At 29.8% G+C, this 20,573-nt stretch overlaps 8 protein-coding genes across 8 annotated transcripts, besides 4 other annotated features; 3 read left to right on the forward strand and 5 right to left on the reverse strand.

Annotated features, from left to right (window-relative positions):
• Positions 1–70: part of a mobile genetic element that runs on past the window's edge.
• A 123-nt stretch (positions 71–193) lies between these two features.
• Positions 194–995: a mobile genetic element.
• A 107-nt stretch (positions 996–1,102) lies between these two features.
• On the forward strand, positions 1,103–3,085 carry TVAGG3_0505170 (uncharacterized protein; the record flags this gene model as incomplete). Its single annotated transcript, XM_001326532.1, has 1 exon — positions 1,103–3,085. The coding sequence occupies one exon, from the start codon at positions 1,103–1,105 to the stop codon at positions 3,083–3,085; it is 1,983 nt and encodes a 660-aa protein (XP_001326567.1).
• A 182-nt stretch (positions 3,086–3,267) lies between these two features.
• Positions 3,268–4,040, reverse strand: TVAGG3_0505180 (uncharacterized protein; the record flags this gene model as incomplete). The annotated part of the gene is made up of 1 exon (XM_001326533.1): positions 3,278–4,027. One exon carries the CDS (start codon positions 4,025–4,027, stop codon positions 3,278–3,280), a length of 750 nt encoding a protein of 249 aa, XP_001326568.1.
• Positions 4,041–4,519: 479 nt separating this feature from the next.
• Positions 4,520–5,704, forward strand: TVAGG3_0505190 (armadillo (ARM) repeat-containing protein family; the record flags this gene model as incomplete). Its single annotated transcript, XM_001326534.1, has 1 exon — positions 4,520–5,704. One exon carries the CDS (start codon positions 4,520–4,522, stop codon positions 5,702–5,704), a length of 1,185 nt encoding a protein of 394 aa, XP_001326569.1.
• A 782-nt stretch (positions 5,705–6,486) lies between these two features.
• Positions 6,487–7,287: a mobile genetic element.
• Positions 7,288–7,729: 442 nt separating this feature from the next.
• Positions 7,730–8,077, reverse strand: TVAGG3_0505210 (spectrin binding; the record flags this gene model as incomplete). Its single annotated transcript, XM_001326535.1, has 1 exon — positions 7,730–8,077. One exon carries the CDS (start codon positions 8,075–8,077, stop codon positions 7,730–7,732), a length of 348 nt encoding a protein of 115 aa, XP_001326570.1.
• A 908-nt stretch (positions 8,078–8,985) lies between these two features.
• On the forward strand, positions 8,986–10,880 carry TVAGG3_0505220 (spectrin binding; the record flags this gene model as incomplete). The annotated part of the gene is made up of 1 exon (XM_001326536.1): positions 8,986–10,797. One exon carries the CDS (start codon positions 8,986–8,988, stop codon positions 10,795–10,797), a length of 1,812 nt encoding a protein of 603 aa, XP_001326571.1.
• An 890-nt stretch (positions 10,881–11,770) lies between these two features.
• TVAGG3_0505230 (presenilin family) lies at positions 11,771–13,079 on the reverse strand (the record flags this gene model as incomplete). The annotated part of the gene is made up of 1 exon (XM_001326537.2): positions 11,904–13,079. The coding sequence occupies one exon, from the start codon at positions 13,077–13,079 to the stop codon at positions 11,904–11,906; it is 1,176 nt and encodes a 391-aa protein (XP_001326572.1).
• Positions 13,080–13,603: 524 nt separating this feature from the next.
• TVAGG3_0505240 (ENTH/VHS domain family) lies at positions 13,604–14,260 on the reverse strand (the record flags this gene model as incomplete). The annotated part of the gene is made up of 1 exon (XM_001326538.1): positions 13,604–14,260. One exon carries the CDS (start codon positions 14,258–14,260, stop codon positions 13,604–13,606), a length of 657 nt encoding a protein of 218 aa, XP_001326573.1.
• Positions 14,261–14,668: 408 nt separating this feature from the next.
• On the reverse strand, positions 14,669–17,139 carry TVAGG3_0505250 (protein ubiquitination; the record flags this gene model as incomplete). Its single annotated transcript, XM_001326539.1, has 1 exon — positions 14,761–17,139. The coding sequence occupies one exon, from the start codon at positions 17,137–17,139 to the stop codon at positions 14,761–14,763; it is 2,379 nt and encodes a 792-aa protein (XP_001326574.1).
• Positions 17,140–19,837: 2,698 nt separating this feature from the next.
• Positions 19,838–19,875: a mobile genetic element.
• Positions 19,876–20,573: the final 698 nt, after the last annotated feature.

Raw genomic sequence — 20,573 nt, forward strand, 5'->3', positions numbered from 1 at the left:
AAATTGGGATATAAAGCTTGGATGTCAAAAAAATTGAGAGCATGTCAGAAAGTGGTAAGTGCACCCTTAAAACTAAAACTCAATTTGCTGTTTACATTTGGTAATTAAGATGAGAGTAGTTTAACCAACATCTAATATACTTATTACACTGAAATAGATATCACCATTCTGCGAAATGGTGGATAAAAAAATAGGCAAACCCAAATTTTAGCTAAAAGTGACAGGGGAAAAAAACGTTTAGTATTAAAAAAAAAGACCGATGAGAGCTTCGTTCGAAATATAGAGGGAACTGAGAATGCGCAACCATTCTCAGGGAATATTGGATGCTATTCCCGTTCCCTCTGTATGGAAAATTGAGGTTTTCAAAGGGAGTTAAAATAATATCAAATTTATACTAATTTACTTCAAAATACAAAAGTATTTGACAGCTAAAATTAGTTACTTTAGCAAGCCTATCAATACCCTTTTACGATTATTGTTACTTTTTCGAAATAAAAGTAAAAACAAATTTATACTAATTTACTTCAAAATACAAAAGTATTTGACAGCTAAAATTAGTTACTTTAGCAAGCCTATCAATACCCTTTTACGATTATTGCTACTTTTTCGAAATAAAATAAATTTATTATCAAAAACCTTTTTTTTTCTTAGTAAAAATAAACGAAATTTTTTACCTTATGAACTTTTGATGGAAATATGCAAATTTAAAATAATAAAGAAAGCCGCGAGCGAAGCGATCGGCTTTGTTCGAAGATTTTGATTCAAATCTTTGCTGATCTGTAATTCGCGGAAGCCGCGAGCGAATCGATCGGCTTAGGTCTAAGATTTTGATTCAAATCTTTGCTTATATTCCTTAAATTCTTTATGAAACTCGCAACAGTTCCATAAAAAATTTTAAATTCTAAACTGTCGAAATTACCGATCGGTAATCACACCCTTCACGGGTGTGTCACTTTTTACAGGCATGTCACTTTTAGCTAAAATTACCCCTACTCTGACTTTTTGTATTATTTTGGACTTTTGTAATAAGGAAATGAGCAATCATATATAATATGGAAATTTCAAATGATGTCAATCCATACGTTAAAAATTTTGAAGTTCAATGAAAAGAAGGGAGATTTCATGCTGGCTCGATAATTTGAAGTCAGAATATACAGCTGAAATCTCCCAGCAAATGAGAGAAGATCAAGCAATGAATCAATGCGATTATTTACTGAAAAAATTAGGTGTTATTCCTCCACCAATTGCTAAACGTCTCGGCACACATATATCTGCAATTGTTGTTGAACCTCGAAACAATGAATTGCCAACAAAAGAAAAAATATCAATTCAAAATAACAAATCATTAGAAATTCCAAAACATCACAATCATAAATCGAAAAAGAACTATATCACGAAAGAAACTCACGAAGTAAAACCCAAACAGCAACATAAAAAAGGACAAATAGCATATTATGAAAATGTCGTGGATGATTTACCGATTCAAGAACAGAAAACATATACAAAAGAGCATAAAAACGTTCAAAATATTCCTTCAAAAGAAAATACTTCGGAATCCAAGAATAAACACACTGAAGTTGCAACACAAATACAAAATTCCCAAAATCTTACAAGCAGGCCGACCAAAACTGCGCAAAAAGAAATAAATCAAGTAAGTTGTGATTATTCAAAGCTACAAGTGAATAAACAACCTAATAAAAATGTAAATATTATTGAAACAATTAAAGAAGCAGAAAGAAGTCAGGTTGTAGACGAAAAACCAAAATTGAATCAAGAATTACTACAACGCAAAGTCAACCAATTTATTCTTGTTCAAAAATCTTTAGTATTTTTTAGATGGCAAGAAAAATCATCAAAAGTCAAGAGGAAAGAATATACTGTAGCAACTTTGAGTAAGCTTCGTCTTATTCGCAAAAGTTTCAAACAATGGAAAGCCAAACTTGATTTTAAACTTGAACAAAGGAGAAAATATGAAGAAGAATGTAAACAAAGGATTCATAGTGCTAAACTTCAAAGACAACTTCATACAGCAAAAATCAAGCTTAATACATTAACCATTGCATTATTCTTCAATAAATGGCTTAAGAGGATGAGAAAGAAGCCAGAAACTCCATCAAAGCAGCAGCAACCAAAGAAAGTTCCTGTATATCTTCGTCCTCCTGATGTTTTGAAGAGAAAACCATCTCCTCTTCCTATAGTTGCTGATCCTAGAGCAGAAGAGTTATTGAAACGCGCGAAAGAGTCTAAAGAGAAGAAAATCAATGAAGCCAAAGAAAGGATGAAACAAGACGAGCAAGAAAAGAGAAAACAAGAAAAAATGAAGAAAATTGAACAAAAGAAGCTTATTGAGGAACACAAAAAGATGCTTGAGCATCAGCATCAACAAAGACAAAAACAAGAAAACGAAAGAATTCAAGCACACAAGAACTTTGAGAAGATGATTGCTGAAAAAGAGCAAATGTTGAAACTTGAAAAAATCGCAACAAATTACAGAAGGAAACATTTATCCTCTTTATGGACTTTAGCAATGAAGAAACTTGCTCAAAGAGATGTTATCGCAATTCAACATCATGAAAAGAAACTTCAAAGAAAAGCATTTATTGCTTTCGGAAATATGGTATTAAGAAAAGAAGAAAAACAAGTTAAAGAAGCAGAACAATTTAGAAATCGGCATTTAAAGAAATATATGATTAACTTGCTCATGAAGAATGTAAATTCTGGTAAAGCTAAAATTGAAAGAGCTCAAAATGCAATTAAACCTCTCATGCTCAAAGCATATTTCAATGAAATGAAAGAAGCATATATTGATGTAGTTAGAAGAAAAGAATTTACTGCTCAATCATTCTATGAGAAAAGATTATTGAAGAAAGCTTTCCATGCATTTCCAATTGGTGCTAAAAAACTCAATGAAGATGAATCGAGAGAAAAGAAAAGAGAAGATCTTATGGCTAAGGCGCTTCAATATCTCCATGAAAATGAATTTAAGAAGACCTCTGAACTTAATGTTAATCTCACAATTAAATTAGATCCTATTGAAGATAAAATTGAGGAAGAAGAAGATACTTATGACTCCGATATATTTTAGAGCTGAAGCTTAATATAATTTATTTTATATGTTTGTTTGTATAAATTTTAAATAATTATATATATATAAATTTATTCTTTGGTTATTGATTGAAAAGTTTCATGTCAATTACATGACGTGAATCATTTATTACTCAATAAAACTTGAGATCAGATTGATTTACATTTCGAAAAAAAAAGTAAGAAATGATTTTTATTCAAGAGTAGAAATAATAGATTGAGCAAAATTTAAACGTGTTTGATTCATATAACACGGATATTGCAAATACACAACAGGTTGGTAATAAATAATAAGTGGATTTGGTCGTGGAATCATTTGATTGAGATATTGTATCTGTAATTGTTGCATTTGATGCATTTGATTGAGATATTGCATCTGCTGAAATTGCTGGTACTGCATAAACTGTTGATGTTGTTGTTGAACTAATTGATTTGAATGCCTTATGTGTTTTCTAGATTTATGATGTGATTTACCTTGACTGCAGCTTTCATGTCTTAACAATTTGTTTTCTTCTTCTTCACGGTGGTTTTCAATTTCTCCTTGTTGTGCATGTTGCTGTTGTTTCTCTGTTTGGAGCTTTTCTTCTTGATATCGAATGAATTCTTCTTTTGTTTGAAATTCAGAGAAATCATGATAATCTAAGCCATTTTCTTTTAGATATTTCCCTAACTGACAGCTTCCGCTCAGTGTTTTATCTTTTTTAAAAATCTTATTCAGAAATTTCATATATGGAAAATTCAATCCTTGTATTTTCTTCAAAATTTCGTCTTCATTGTAACAACTTTGAGTGCATGTAAATACCAATCCCAATTCTTTAAATTTTTCGAAAAATTCACTTCTGATATCAAATTGGAAGCCGTATGGAGCAAATATCGGTTGTTTCGAAATTTTATAGATGGAATTTGTGCTCTCTTTTTGTTCTGTGCTACTATTTTGTTGCATCAATGAAGAAAAGTGAATAAATCAGTAAAAAAATTTACGACCTATTGAAAATATCGTTTGCCACTTCAGAAATTTGAGAACTGAAGTCAAAAAATAAAAACTTCATCCCTGTATTTGCTGATTGATAAATTCTCCAAGCTTAAAGAATGAGCGTTATTTTTAAATACTGGTTCCTGATTTCAGACTTTATAAACCTATACTGGATAAATGAATTGTATGATATAAGTTTTATTCCAAATCCTATGATATAAAATATGCAATAATCTTATAAATTCCTTCAAAATGTGAACTTCTTGGTTGATATTCCTAGCATTCAATGAAATATCAACCATATAAGCATATACATGATGCAAATATATCAATACCCAAGCAGAGCATCTGCGATTGGGAAATTGGTACTATCCATTTTTTTCTTCCACAAGTTGTGGTAAACAAATCATGATCGGAATTTTTGATAGAATCAATTGAATAATTTCTTTGTATGGATTTATGATGAAATCTTCCGAGTTCGCCAAAGAGAAAGAAGAAGAAATTAATGAAAATCCTATGGATCCTTCGCTATGTGAAGCGATAAACACTGCTGTATCCGTAATTGAATCAAATGATTACTCTGACGAAATTTATCCTTTATTTTTAGACATTTGTAATGTATTAGATAAGCCAGAAACATACGGTATGTGCAGGTATTTATTAGAAATTTACAAAAATACCCAAAATACTCAAGCAATAACCACATTAGAGCAAATTTCCAAACTAGATGCGTTTCCAATTTCAGAATTTGCTAATTCAAGTTCTGTACAAGATTTAATCGATATTTCTGTCAACGTAACATCAGAAGCGTCTCCATTTGCAATTTCAATAATAGATTCGATATTAGCAAAGACACAAGAAAGAAATTACTTAGCTGAAACAAGTCTATTTCAAAGCCTGATTTTATTTTCAGCCAATTATGAGCTTTCTTCTTTTCTTGTTCATCTTCTAAATACAACTGTAGATCTTCCACCAGAAATAGCGAATTTTTCCTCACCAATACTAGAATTTATTGATTCGACAGATGAAAATCAGCAAATCAATGGTTTAATTTGTTTGACTTTATTATATCAGCATGGAATTCATTTAGACCTTCAATATATCCACAGATGCTTCGATAAATTTGCTGGGGCTTGTTCGAGTACGATTTTATATTGGTTAATTAAACTTTTAGGATTTCTTCCAAATATTCCTTTAGAATTAATTGAACAATTCCTAAATCTACTTCCAAATGAAACTCTCCAAGAGCAAATCATTTATGTTTTATATAAAAACATAGACGACGTCGAAATTAATGTTTTAATTAATATTATCAACGAAATATTAAATCATCTGGATGAAATGGTATACAAGACAAGGGGATATGCTATTGAAATACTTGCCATCCTCGTTGACCGAACACTTTACGTTTCAATTGAAATATTCCAGTATTTCATTGTTTATTTAGAATCCTGCCCAGAAAATAAAAACGTTCTTCATGGTCTCCTCAAAATGTTTATATCTCCTTTGGCAGATGAACAATCCAAAGCTCAGATGTTTGAGATTTGCAAAGAATACAAATCTGTATTTGAAGAAATAGTTGGTCTAGCAGATGAAGACATATCGAACGCGGCAAATATAATTTTAAGTTTTATTGATCCAGATTGAAAAAAAAAAAATATTGTTAGTAAAAGAAATTTTTATTCAACTCATTTTTTAATATCAATGGTGACTTATACCATATGTCAAAATATTTTCAACTGAGAAATGATAAAATATAAATGTATAAATACATCCTTCCATATTGCTGTTCTAGACAGTTTGATACGAATGGCAACAGCTCTAAAAGATCAATGAAAAAATGAAGTAATGATTTAAATACGGAAATAAAAGGATCTCAATCTAATTTGGAGAATTTGAACGACAAGATAGACAATGAATATAGCTGTGTCGGACGTTATCACTTCGTGTATGTTATCAGTACAAGTAACACAGATAAGCCGTGAAAATTTATTTTCGTCTTTCAATTTTTCTGAGACATTGAAAATCTCTGACTTGCTCTCTAAAGAGCTTAAGAGGAAACTGGCTATAACAATATGTACACATATAAACTTGTGCGTATGGGGAAGATATTTTCATTGAATGAAAATAATGCTACTTTCTTGGATTAAGAGTGAACTACAAGGATTAGAAAGTTCTCAAAAATTTCATAGAGCTCTATCAATTCTCTTATCCTCCAAAATAATAAAACCCTATATTTCACTTCATTGTAATAAAATATTTTAATTTTGATTTAAGATATAGAATTAATTAAGGCATCCTCATTATATATATAACTTTGGGCTTCGAATTTTTATTATTGGTCGAGTTTGAAAGAATCATGAAAAAAATCAACTTTTTAATTTTTCAAGTTACACTAAAATATTTTAGGGTAAATACGCCGGCAACCCGAGTAGGGGTAATTTTAGCTAAAAGTGACATGCCTGTAAAAAGTGACACACCCGTGAAGGGTGTGATTACCGATCGGTAATTTCGACAGTTTAGAATTTAAAATTTTTTATGGAACTGTTGCGAGTTTCATAAAGAATTTAAGGAATATAAGCAAAGATTTGAATCAAAATCTTAGACCTAAGCCGATCGATTCGCTCGCGGCTTCCGCGAATTACAGATCAGCAAAGATTTGAATCAAAATCTTCGAACTAAGCCGATCGCTTCGCTCGCGGCTTTCTTTATTATTTTAAATTTGCATATTTCCATCAAAAGTTCATAAGGTAAAAAATTTCGTTTATTTTTACTAAGAAAAAAAAGGTTTTTGATAATAAATTTATTTTATTTCGAAAAAGTAGCAATAATCGTAAAAGGGTTTTGATAGGCTTGCTAAAGTAACTAATTTTAGCTGTCAAATACTTTTGTATTTTGAAGTAAATTAGTATAAATTTGTTTTTACTTTTATTTCGAAAAAGTAACAATAATCGTAAAAGGGTATTGATAGGCTTGCTAAAGTAACTAATTTTAGCTGTCAAATACTTTTGTATTTTGAAGTAAATTAGTATAAATTTGATATTATTTTAACTCCCTTTGAAAACCTCAATTTTCCATACAGAGGGAACGGGAATAGCATCCAATATTCCCTGAGAATGGTTGCGCATTCTCAGTTCCCTCTATATTTCGAACGAAGCTCTCATCGGTCTTTTTTTTTAATACTAAACGTTTTTTTTTCCTGTCACTTTTAGCTAAAATTTGGGTTTGCCCCGGCAACCCTTGGGAAATAATTGAGAATAAATTACATGGCATTTGCTGGCAAGTGCCATGTAAAACTCTCAAAAGTTGAGCCCCTTATGGCTGGGTGGAAAATCATCCACGTTACGGAAAAATAATAAGTAAAAATTTTTGACATCTGGAATGAAGCGTCATTGAAAATTAATCTTAAGCATCTGAATTGAATGCCATTAAAAATAAAATATCGTTTATACGAATATGCACAGTACCAATGAAATTCATCTTCAAATATATCAGAAAAGAATAGAAGGGAAAAAAGAGAAGCATCTGTGTCGAGTCAATATATTTTTCCACCATGTGAAATAAGAATATTGTATGTTTCTTTTTTAAAATAACGTGCTGCAATATAAAGAGAGGTTTCTCCATGATTATCTTTTTCATTGATATTTATACCGTGTGAAATAAGAAGTTCGATTATTTCTTTACTACTATTCCATGCTGCATAATGAAGTACTGTTTTTCTATCATTATTTTTTGCATTGATATTTGCACCATTTGATAGCAAATAGATGGAATATCAAACATCACTGAATAAACAAAGCAATGGTTAATATTATTAGTTTGATTGAAATAAATTAAAAATGATTCAAGATTATTATACTTTCCACAACATTCTAAATCTATCTCTAAATTGTATTCATTCATTAAGAATGTAACAAAATCAATATTGTGTGAAATAATTGCATTATATATATCTATATCGTATTTGAGGATACTTCGTACCTCATTGTATTTATTTGGATAAACATCTTGTTCAGTCATTAAAAAATTTAAAACTCATATATCAGTATTTTACCATCTAGAATATCTTTAAAATCTATTAGGAGGAAAAATGATATGTTAAGCATGTGGAAAACAATGAATACAAAGATTTCGGGAAGTAAATTATGAATTTTGATATAGTTCATAGATATGAAATAACACATCAACAATATGTAAGCTGAATACAATAAGATATTCATTCAGAAACTGTTTTTATTATCAAATAAATTTTAAAATTCTGTTTATTTAAGGCTCTCTGTGCCCAAATTCCGTGCATGTAAATAAGTTTGTATTTAAGATTGATTTTAAACATTTCGATTGTTTGATATTTAAGATTTAATAAATTCTATGAATTTAGATGCAAAATCAGTCATTTTCTGTCATAGTTCATATACTATATGATGTTCATTTTTTCGAATATCAAAAGATTGAATTTCTAAAATCAAAATCAAAAATCTCATTATTTTGGAAACATTTAAGTTGAAATCATGGTGCTTCATTATGTTTCTAACTTGTATGAAGAAATAGTTTGTTTATATAATGCAACAAACAATATTCAAACAGTCCTTGAAATAAAAGACGTTTAGACTTTAAAAATTTTCATTATCTCCTCAATGAGTAGCGAATGTTTGGAGAAATTCAATGATTTTATAGACACATACGATAGAATCTTTCATATGAAAACTAACGAATTACCAGAGGAAATTGTCAATCTGATAAACGCAATTTTAATTGACAAGTATAAAATCTGTTTTAAAGATCTGATTTTCAGCATTCTCACAGCAGTTCAGTATAATTTTCGTAATATTGAACTTTACATTAAAATTCTTAATCAAATACTAACTCATTATTCATTGAAATTTCAAGATTTCTTAGAATATGATGATATCGGTAATTTTTCTGAAAAAATGCATATATTTGTTTCACCAATATCTGGAAATCTTAACAATGTAGATTATGATAAAAAGTATTATCATATAGATAATGGTATTCGATACATCATAATGAACGATCAGATTGATATGTTTAAAGAATACATTAAAGCAAAACCAATTGATAAAATATATTTTAAATTTCCTATTCTTTCAGAGGATTTCAATGATTTAATTTCTCCAATTGAAGAATGTTGCTATTTTGGATCTGTAAACATTTTTTATTTCCTCAAATCAAATTTCCAGCCAGAAATTACACAAAAATGCCTTAGGTATGCTTTTGTTGGAAATAATATAGATATTATCAATGAATGCTTAAAATACCACAAAATTGATATTAAATGCTTAGATTATATCATTGGTTCTCATAACAATTCATTCTTTCAATATGTTATTGACAGAGAACTATTTAAAATTGACTCATTTGAGAATTTGGATGATAACTTTATCCAATCACAAAACCTGAAAGCTGCTTTCATTTTATTTAATAAAGATAAAAATTCTGTACTTCCATGGTGTACTGCATTCCCTCAATTTAATGAATATCTCAAAAATGAAAAATTGGATTTTTCTAAAAAGAGTAGAAATGGAAAGACGATCTTTCATTATGCATCTTCGATTAATAATTCTGAGATTTTAAAAGTTTTGTCAAATGCAAATATTAAAAAATTTGATCTCAATTCATGTGATCAATTTGGAAATTCAGCACTACATATTACAGCGAATAATAATTGTAAAGAAATAGCAGATTTTCTTATTACACATGGTGCAAATCTCAATCAAAAGAATTATCTAAAGCAATCTCCTCTTTTTATTGCAATTGAAAAGAAGAATCAAGAAATTGTAAATTTGCTCATTGCACATGGTGCAAACGTGAATGAAAAAAATAAACTAAAACAAACCGCCCTTCATTTTGCAGCAATGAATAATTGGTTAAGCACATCAGAAATTTTAATTTCGAAAGCACAAACTCTTGATGCAAAAGATAATCTTTTAGAGACACCTCTTCATATTTGTGCAAGATTCGATAGAAAAGAAATCGCAGAACAACTTCTTTCCCATGGAGCTAAATTCAACGAAAAAAACAAATCTGGAGAAACACCTCTTCACATTTGTGCGAGATACAATAGAAGTGAACTTGCAAAACTACTTATTTCAAATGGAGACTGTGTTACATCTGAAATCTATACAACAACTCTTCTCCATGTTGCAGCATATAATAATAGTATAGAAGTAGCCAAGATTTTCATTGAAAATAGTGCCAATGTCAATGGAAGAAATCAATGTTGGGATACTCCTCTTCATATTGCGGCCAAAAATAATCAAAAAGAATTTGCACAATTTCTTATTTCTCTTGGTGCTCATATAAACGCGAAAAATATTATATGGAAAACTCCGCTTCATTTATATGTTGCATTTAATAACAAAGTTGAAATGGCAGCACTTCTACTCTCCAATGGGGCAAATGTAAATGAAAAAGATGAGAACGGAGAAACAGTTCTTCACTTATCAGTTAAATCAAAGAAAAAAGAAATATTTGAGTTTCTTCTTTCACATGGTGCAAATGTCAATGCAAAGACAAACACTGGAGAGACACCTCTTCATCTTTGTGCACAATTGATTAGAAAAGAAATGGCTGAACTTCTATTATCTCATGGGGCTAATCTAATAGCAAAAGATTTTAATGGAAATACTCCTCTTAATTATGCTATAGGAAAAAATCGAGAAGAAATTGCCAAACTTTTTCTTACCAATCTAAATAACACTGCAACAAATTCATTGAAGTAAAATACTTCTCAAACCTCTAACAAATTTTAAAAACATCAAATTGTAAATCGAAATTATATATATATTCTTTTCGTTGTCATTTGAACCATGTCAATAAAAAAAGATTTGTTATTGATATCAAAAATCTTTTCAATGAGATAAATACAACAAAGGTTAAGATATTTTCAATAAGTAAATAAACTTTCTTTTATATTTTAGCGGCTGGCTATCAAAATTTGTAAGAATTGAGTAATTTACACTTGAAAAATATGAAAGCGAGTATTTAAATATGAAATTTTAGCGATATAAGGTTTGTATATCAGAAAACACAATTACGTGAGCAAAATTGAGACTAATATACCATTCATCTTTTTATGGAGAAGCTAACTTATGACATCATATACCATTCATCTTTTTATGGAGAAGCTAACTTATGACATCATATACCATTCATCTTTTTATGGAGAAGCTAACTTATGACATCATATACCATTCATCTTTTTATGGAGAAGCTAACTTATGACATCATATACCATTCATCTTTTTATGGAGAAGCTAACTTATGACATCATATACCATTCATCTTTTTATGGAGAAGCTAACTTATGACATCATATACCATTCATCTTTTTATGGAGAAGCTAACTTATGACATCATATACCATTCATCTTTTTATGGAGAAGCTAACTTATGACATCATATACCATTCATCTTTTTATGGAGAAGCTAACTTATGACATCATATACCCTCAATTTTTTACTTTTGCAACTCAACATGGAGAATTTTTTTCAAATTATAGAACTATTTGAAATACAATAGAGACCAACACTGATATGGAATTATAGGATATCAAAGAATCTTTATAATTGTAATACTATGATGAACAAATGCTAAAATTTGACTCGGTTATAATCAAATTTTTGATCTCAGGGAAATTAAAAAAGTAAAAATTGAGACAATTTATTATGATAAGAACTTTTTGGATAAGACTTATTTCTTATTTTATTTGTCTTTCAGATATTTATAATATTTAAAAGTTTATGAATAGAAAAATAAATAAAAAAATAAAATAATTTTTTTGAATAGATGAAAGGTCAAGAACTTTAATACAAAAAATTGCATTATTTAGAATGCAACAAGGCCCCATCTCATGTGCTCGCAGAATTGTCTGAAAGTCATCGCTCCGATAATGAAAAATACAATTCCGAGTGCGAGAGAGAAAGGAAGAGCTGGAAGAGGTCTTTCCCAGACAGCAAGACATACGAGAGTGAGTGATAAACCGAGAATAACCGCAAAAATGCAAAGAATTGTGATATCCCAACCGATTCTTGCAGCTCTTGATACAAGAATGCCGTAGAACACGAAATCACCAAGTCCAAGTTTAATTCCTTCGTTATCTCTTTTACTCATATTCTTCTTTTTCTTGTTATTGTTTTGATTTCCGTTTTGTGCCTCTCCGTTTGCATTTTCTTGTGGTTGGTTGTTCTCAGCTTCTTCCTCTTCCTCTTCTTCTTCATTGTTGTCTTGATTATCTGCTTGTTCTGCTGGATCTTCTTGATTTCCTTCATTTCCGTCTCCTTCTTCGTTATTTTGGTTTCCTTTCTCCGGATCTGCTTCCTCCCAGGCGGCTGCAGAGTAGAGAAGTGCAGGAATTGCGTCTCCACGCTCTTCAGATTTCTTCAAAAGTAAAATTAACAAACCGTTGGGGCAAAGAACGACACAAGCATCGTAGATGATAAGTAAGACTAAGAGAATCCATACAGTCCAGTCTGGAAGGTATCTGAAGACGATAGAAGTCAAAATTGATATCAAAACTAAGAAAGCTTGAGTAATTCTTTGTGGAGCTCTCCAGAAAATGGACATGTTACCAACAACGACTAGGTTGAGAAGAAAAACTGCTAATGACAAGTAATCAACTGGAATATTAACAATTGAAGGGTATGTTCCAAAACCTACGAGGAAATACATTGAAAGGAGTAATGAGACAGCAAGAATAAGCCATCCGAATATGATTTTCATGCAGCCGAAATAATATAATGTTAATAAAATCGCAGTAACTACAATAATCATGAATATAATACCAACAGCGGACCAAATTGATGCTGTTACGCTGATTCCACTATCATTTCTTGACATAGTATCAACAAAATTCCTGTTTAATTCAGCAGATCCGTGTGTTCTTTCGATAAAACGGATGCAAACTGCATCTAATATGAGGGTGAGAACAACAGGAACAGCAATCTTCGCTACTTTCCTCGCATAGAATTCGAGGAAAGTGTGAATTCCAACTTTCTTTCCCATTTTAAATTTTCAAAAAGTGACATATATTTTTGCTCATATGAGGTTTTTTATTTTTACTCTAAGCAATCATGATTAATTCTTGAATTTTGTTTTCGTATTGATATAAACAGTCAATTATCCGCAGTATTCTATTTTGGTAAAGAATAAATTCATAATAAAGCATGAAGATATCCTATATGTAAGTATTATTACGAGTAAGTGTAGTACTTTCTCTTTCTTTGTAATAAAATGAAAAATCAAGTATTTGGTTTCAAAATGAAGTTAATACCCTTTTTTTCATGTTAAACAAATAAATATACTAATCAAAATCCTCTTAAACGAAATGCTATTCAATTGTTTATTTTATACTGTAATTTATACGCCTGGCACAAAATTCTTGTCTAAAAAAAAAGATTCAATATAACTACCTAAATAACTATATTCAACACTTTTTTTAAGTCCAGAGATGGAAAACTAGTTGAAAATTATGATGATGTAATAAAAGTGGTTGGAATTTTAAAGATAATAACAACAACAAAAGAAAATTATACTTCTGATGATGTAATAAAAGTGGTTGGAAAGAAAATACGTGCTCGCTTTTTTCTTTGTTCCCAAAAGTATTGTATTTTAGGATCTTCTCCTACAATCTGCCTTGTACCAAGTAGTAAGATCTCCGTAGAGCTAAGAAAGCACGAGCAGAAATATTGAATTTCTTCTGGTGAGCAAATCTCATGTGATTTTTTGAGAGGTTCATAAAAACGGTGAAATCCTTCCATATATGGACTTCGCCTAAAAATATCTTTCCAACTACTCTTTTTTTCTATTCGACTAGGAAGAACACGAAGATATGCACGATTTATAATAAGTGTATCCAAAAGATTATTGCGAGCATACATGTACTCAAGAAGAGTTTTATTTAATGGCCCGCATCCTTTTGAAGTCATTTGAAGCAATGTATCCAATTTTGGATTAGGATTTTGATTCATGAGAGAAATTACATATTTGAAGCATTCACTGAATTGAACGAATGCTTCAAGAGTTTTTTTTAAATCAAATAAATCTATTTCATATCCAAGATAAATGATTCCGGAAGTAATTATATGACAAAGATCTATAATCACATCATCAAGAGATGCGATCTTATCAATGTAAGGTTTGGCAAGATGGTCAAGCTTTAAAAATGACTGAGTTTGATAATTCATCAATGAAAAATTTTGAAAATTTTAAAAGTGACAGAGAAGAAACTTTTAAAAGTGTCATATCTATTTACAAAATTGTAAATACATAATTATAGCCTACATTTAAGTATTATTGCAAGTAACTATAGTACTTTCTCATTCTTTGTTATCAAATGCAAAAAATAAAGTTCTTTGATATCAAAATGAAGTTAATACTATTTTATTCATGTTAAACACGATACAAAGTTGGTATTTTGCAGTAAACAAATAAATATCCTAATCAAAATTCTCTCAAACGAATAGTTATTCAATAAGAATATAAAAATTAAAGTTAAAACATTGGATAAACTTAAAGATATACGTGGATATAATACATATTCTTCAAAATTAGATAAACACATTATGAATTTATAGCTTTATGTTAAAAAAAATTGAAAATATAAAGAATTTTTATCGAAAAATAAAATAAAATAACTTTTAAACAAATTTACAAATATAACAAAGTGACAAAGATTCGTATTCTGTTACAGATTTACGATATCTTTGTGTCCGTTGTTGGAAAACTTATTATCATCGCAAGTAACAGCTGCATCTCTAGAAACGAGGATGCCAAACATTGTATGATTCTCTATTTCGCACGATTTCACAGTTCCTGCACTTTTTTCCATGAATTGGATGGCAAATTGTCCATTTCCGCTTAATTTTGTCTTTTCAGCTTGGATATTTCCATTTGCCATACAAACAATTCCGGCAATACCGCAATTTCTTATTTCTCCGCCTGTTATTTGCAATAATCCTGTATCTCCAACTAAAACACCCATTTTAGCCTCATCACGTATAACGGTATTGTTTATGCAAAGCACTCCATCATTGTGGACCTGTAAACCAACTCCTTGTGTTGATTTAGAGACATCACATTTTGTTAATTGGACTGTGGAGCCGCTTCTGACTTCTACGTGAGGCTGTAGTGAATTAGAGAATATGCACTTCTCGCAGATAACAGTAGATGCGTTAATTGCCATAATGGATACTGAATGAAGGTTATTTGTGAAAATTGAATCGGTAAAAGTAGCTGTTGTATCTTGTTCGAATATCTGGCATCCAAAGTTCATGTTGTCCATCACTTTGCAACGCTCAAAAGATGCATTTGACTTGCCATAAATAGATAATCCTGAAGTCCCGCATTTTTGGATCGTAGAATCGTGGAAAACAGGTGCGGAGAATGACAAGCATGCTACTCCAATGTTCTTCGAATCACTTATAAGGCAGTCAACAAAGAATGGCTCTGCGTAATTCGAAATCGAACAAATCGATTCAAATCCACCCGAAAAGTGACACTTTACAAATTTCGGTTTTGTATTTTGCCCTGCTACGTCCAAATCGTGTTTTTTAGAGAGTTCCACCTTGCAATTTGAGAACTCCGCTAAAGGTGTGTTACGAACAACTATGCCTGTTACGTTGTTTTGTAGTCTACAATTGATAATATCAACTTGACCGGCATTATGCACTTCTATGCCGCCTCCTTCTACTCCAATTACGTCACTATCGCTAAGAGATCCTGAGCAACCATTCATTAAGCATATACCATGATCTTTGCAGCAATTTAATGAAACATTTCGGATATTGAACGAAGCTCCATCGCGAATCTGTATACCAACCTCAGGGATATCATCTATATGGCACTTATTTATCGTCAAAGAGCCTCCTGAGTAAGATATAATTCCAGAATGCTTCAAATCGTGTAAATAGATATCATTTGCGATGATTCCGCCATTATCGAAGCAAGCGCAAGCTATCATACAGTCTCCTGAGAGGTCATCTCGTTCTAATGAGATTGTTGCGTTTTTCTGTGAAATTATCAAACTGTTTTGTGGAGAATTTGAGAATTTCGACTGTTTGGAAATGATATTGGCACCTCCTGTGGCACTAAGACTTGCGATTCCGTTGTTTTCTAAAATACAATCGATTAACAACGGTTTTACGTTTCCTTCTGCTGAAATTCCGGTACCATTATCATGGTCATGTATGTGGGAACGTATAATGGCCACAATTCCTGAAGATGTGATATCAATTCCAGTATTTTTGTTTTCTTTAACGTCACATTCGACAATCATGCACTTGGAAGCACCTGTGCATGAGATTCCCGTCGATTCGTTCCTTGAAATTGTGCATTTTTCGAGAGTTACGACGGAATTATCTGTTGCGTAAACTCCGCATGTTTTACTAGTGTAGAATTTACATTTTGTAGAATGTACATTGGAAGAAGTGCCGACCATAAGGCATGGATTCGTTGACGAGAAGAATTCGCAGGAAATAAACTCAGCTTTTGAGTCTCCATGAGCTGTAACAGAAGAAATAGTATTGCATTGGAAATTGCAATTAACAGCACGTAGGTATCCTGATAAAACTGTGAGGGCTCCGCCTGATTTTGTATCTTTTTGGATTAATGTGATATTTTCGAGCTCAACGAAATTTCCTGAGCTGGAAACGGTATCGTTCTTTGATAATCCCGTGATTGTAACTTTACCAATGCCTTTTAATTTAATATTTCCTGTAATATTTATTTCTTCATTATAATCACCTTGTGGAATATCAATTTCTGTACCTGGTGGAGCTTTTCCTATTAATTCCTGTATTGTAATACCTTGATATAGCTTAATAACATTATTAACGTGAAATTGTTGTTGTTTTGCAAATTGTGGGAATTGTATTTTAACTTTTTCCATATCTGTTGTGTTTGGAAGTATAGGATTAGGTAGAGCTGCTGGATATTCAGATACATTTGAATATTGTTCGATTTTCACTTTATTAAACTGACTCATTTTGGATGGTCGCGATTTGTTCTTTTGGTTTGTCTGTGCAACTTCGTCTAATTGATTAATAAGGGCATCTAATTCAGTCATTGTAATGAAAAAAGTGACAGATATTTTATGTAATCTATCACAGTCTGAGCTCAGAAATCATGATTATAATAAACTCGATATAAATATCTATCCATTGCTCCTATGAAACATCAGTTTTCCTGAAAAGTTGAATTCGAAATGCAATGGATCCATAAGTTTGATCTACGAAATTCTAAAGATCATTTGGTTTGAATCGTGTTCCAACTATATTTCGTGAAATGTTGCAATAGAGTTGTTTATTATTGATTTTATTAAGTCTTATGATGATTGGATATAAGAATTAATACACAAATGAGAGGTAATTTGATCAAAAATTGAAAGATATAGCTTTAATTTCTTGTTTAATCATTAATAAAACTGATTTTATTGTACTTTATATTGAAAATCTTGAAAACATCCTGTCCTCACCTAAAAATCCTAAAAATCTTGTTTAGTTCTGATTATAGAGCGATTTATTATTCCAAAAAAATTCCAAATTTAAAAAAATAACTTGAAAAAATATAAATATTTCATTGAATTTGACTTTTTGTGATTTTTTTGGAATTTTTAAATCTATAAAAAATCATTATAATTGGCAGATAATATTTTTTATATATAAAAAAATCCGCTACTGCTAAATTATCTAAAAAATTATCTTGAAAAATGAATATTTCATCAATTTATTACACATATCTTAAGGGTTTCGTTTTGCGAAAAAAACGTACAATACGCAATTTCGCTAAAAAAACATTTAGCTAGCAATTTCGACCTTTGACTCCACTCAAGACGTCACTTTTTTAATTTTGCGGTATCATATTTTTGGAAAATCTTTATGAATATGTAAGGGTTTCGTTTTGCTAAAATTGTCACTTTTATAGCATATTTGTTTTTGGATGTTTTGCGAAACCAAAAAAAAAACTATGATATACAATGTGTGTGTAAAGAAAATACTTTATTTACTAGTTAAAAAATCATTTGGTATTGATCAAGTTATTTTTTCTGGATAAGATATTATATGGATAATTGGATAGAAAATACAATTATATAATCTTGTACCTGGTTTAATTAAGCTAATTGTCATCAGAAACTTGTAATTTTTATGAATTTCAGATTTTCTTTTCATTACTGCTTTTTTAATAGGTCAGTTCTTATTTACGTTATAAAGTATGATATTTACAAATATCAAGTTATCATGTTTTTGAGAAATTATGAGAAACAAACAAAAATGAAAAAGATAGGAATAGCAATGAAATAGTGATGTGGGTATAGAAAATGTAAGAGATATGAATGCAAAGCAATCAGTATTTAGGATATTGACCATAGATTTCGAAAAAAAATGCTGCATATTGAGCGAAAACTATGATTATATTATAAGGCTGTCATTTAAAGCATAATGAAACTATTCCCTTTTCATTTTAATCGAATAAGATAGTAAAGATTTTTGAATTAGCTAGAAACTGATGAGATGTTTTCACAAATCAGATTTTTAATCTCTATAATGCATAATTCACTCAATATCTCAATTTTGATATTGCGAGATATTTTGCTATCGGTTTCGCATTTTGACACAATAGCAAGAGGGTTCTATAAGCATTATTATCAACGTAGAATCTGAATATCATATCAGAAAATGTCGCAAATCTGACATTTACCCGACCAAATAGCAAAAATAATTGAATACTTTTCGCAAAAACTTTAAAAATCGATAAAATTATGAAATATAGATATTAAAGAGACTTTTTATATAATATTCATAAAGATTTTCCAAAAATATGATACCGCAAAATTAAAAAAGTGACGTCTTGAGTGGAGTCAAAGGTCGAAATTACTCGCTAAATGTTTTTTAGCGAAATTGCGTATTGTACGTTTTTTTCGCAAAACGAAACCCTTATGAATATTATATAAAAAGTCTCTTTAATATCTATATTTCATATTTTTATCGATTTTTAAAGTTTTTGCGAAAAGTATTCAATTATTTTTGCTATTTGGTCGGGTAAATGTCAGATTTGCGACATTTTCTGATATGATATTCAGATTCTACGTTGATAATAATGCTTATAGAACCCTCTTGCTATTGTGTCAAAATTGCGAAACCGATAGCAAAAATATCTCGCAATATCAAAATTGAGATATTGAGTGAATTATGCATTATAGAGATTAAAAATCTGATTTGTGAAAACATCTCATCAGTTTCTAGCTAATTCAAAAATCTTTACTATCTTATTCGATTAAAATGAAAAGGGAATAGTTTCATTACGCTTTAAATGACAGCCTTATAATATAATCATAGTTTTCGCTCAATATGCAGCATTTTTTTCGAAATCTATGGTCAATATCCTAAATACTGATTGCTTTGCATTTCATATCTCTTACATTTTCTATACCCACATCACTATTCATTGCTATTCCTATCTTTTTCATTTTTGTTTGTTTCTCATAATTTCTCAAAAAACATGATAACTTGATATTTGTAAATATCATACTTTATAACGTAAATAAGAACTTGACCTATTAAGAAAAGCAGTAATGAAAAGAAAATCTGAAATTCATAAAAATTACAAGTTTCTGATGACAATTAGCTTAATTAAACCAGGTACAAGATTATATAATTGTATTTCTATCCATTATCCATATAATATCTTATCCAGAAAAAATAACTTGATCAATACCAAATGATTTTTTAACTAGTAAATAAAGTATTTTCTTTACACACATTGATTGTTGTAAACAGAAATTCATCAAAAGTGACACCTCAGAAAAGCTAAAATATGAATTTTTGGAACTTTTGATAGAGCACGTTTTTAAATATTAATTAAAGTAAATGTATTTTTGTAAAGATTCTTTTTAATAAAAAAATAAAATTTGAAGAAGAACACAAAATCTTCTGAAAAATAATATCACATAAACACATATTATTTTCTAATATATAACTATTTTATATAAAAATCAAATTCAATGATCTTAAAAGCGAAGGATAAACCTCAAAATTTACGAATATAATGAGTGGGAATATAATGCTATATCTATCATAAAACCATATGAAATATCAATTTTTGCTTTACGCCTAATTTTTGACGACAATTAGCAAAAAATGTTAAATGTTAACACTCAGTCCATTTGAATATGAAAAATAAAATTGACTTTGATTAAATGTTTTTATTTATCATGCAATTCTTCTTGCGACCAAAGATTTGAATAAAAGTTCAAAAAAAAGATAGCTTAAAAATAATATACGGTAGTGTTTACTAATAGATGAATAGTATATAAATTCTATTAAAATGGATTTGATCCAAAAAATATAAAACCAAAAATAGTTGTTATAATTTAAATGAAGAAGTAATTTAAAACGATTTTATTTATGATCAAATTTTATATATTTTTTGGATCAAATCCATTTTAATAGAATTTATATACTATTCATCTATTAGTAAACACTACCGTATATTATTTTTTAA

This window comes from Trichomonas vaginalis, chromosome II (genome assembly GCF_026262505.1).
Source record: "Trichomonas vaginalis G3 chromosome II, whole genome shotgun sequence".
Taxonomy (NCBI): domain Eukaryota; phylum Parabasalia; order Trichomonadida; family Trichomonadidae; genus Trichomonas; species Trichomonas vaginalis.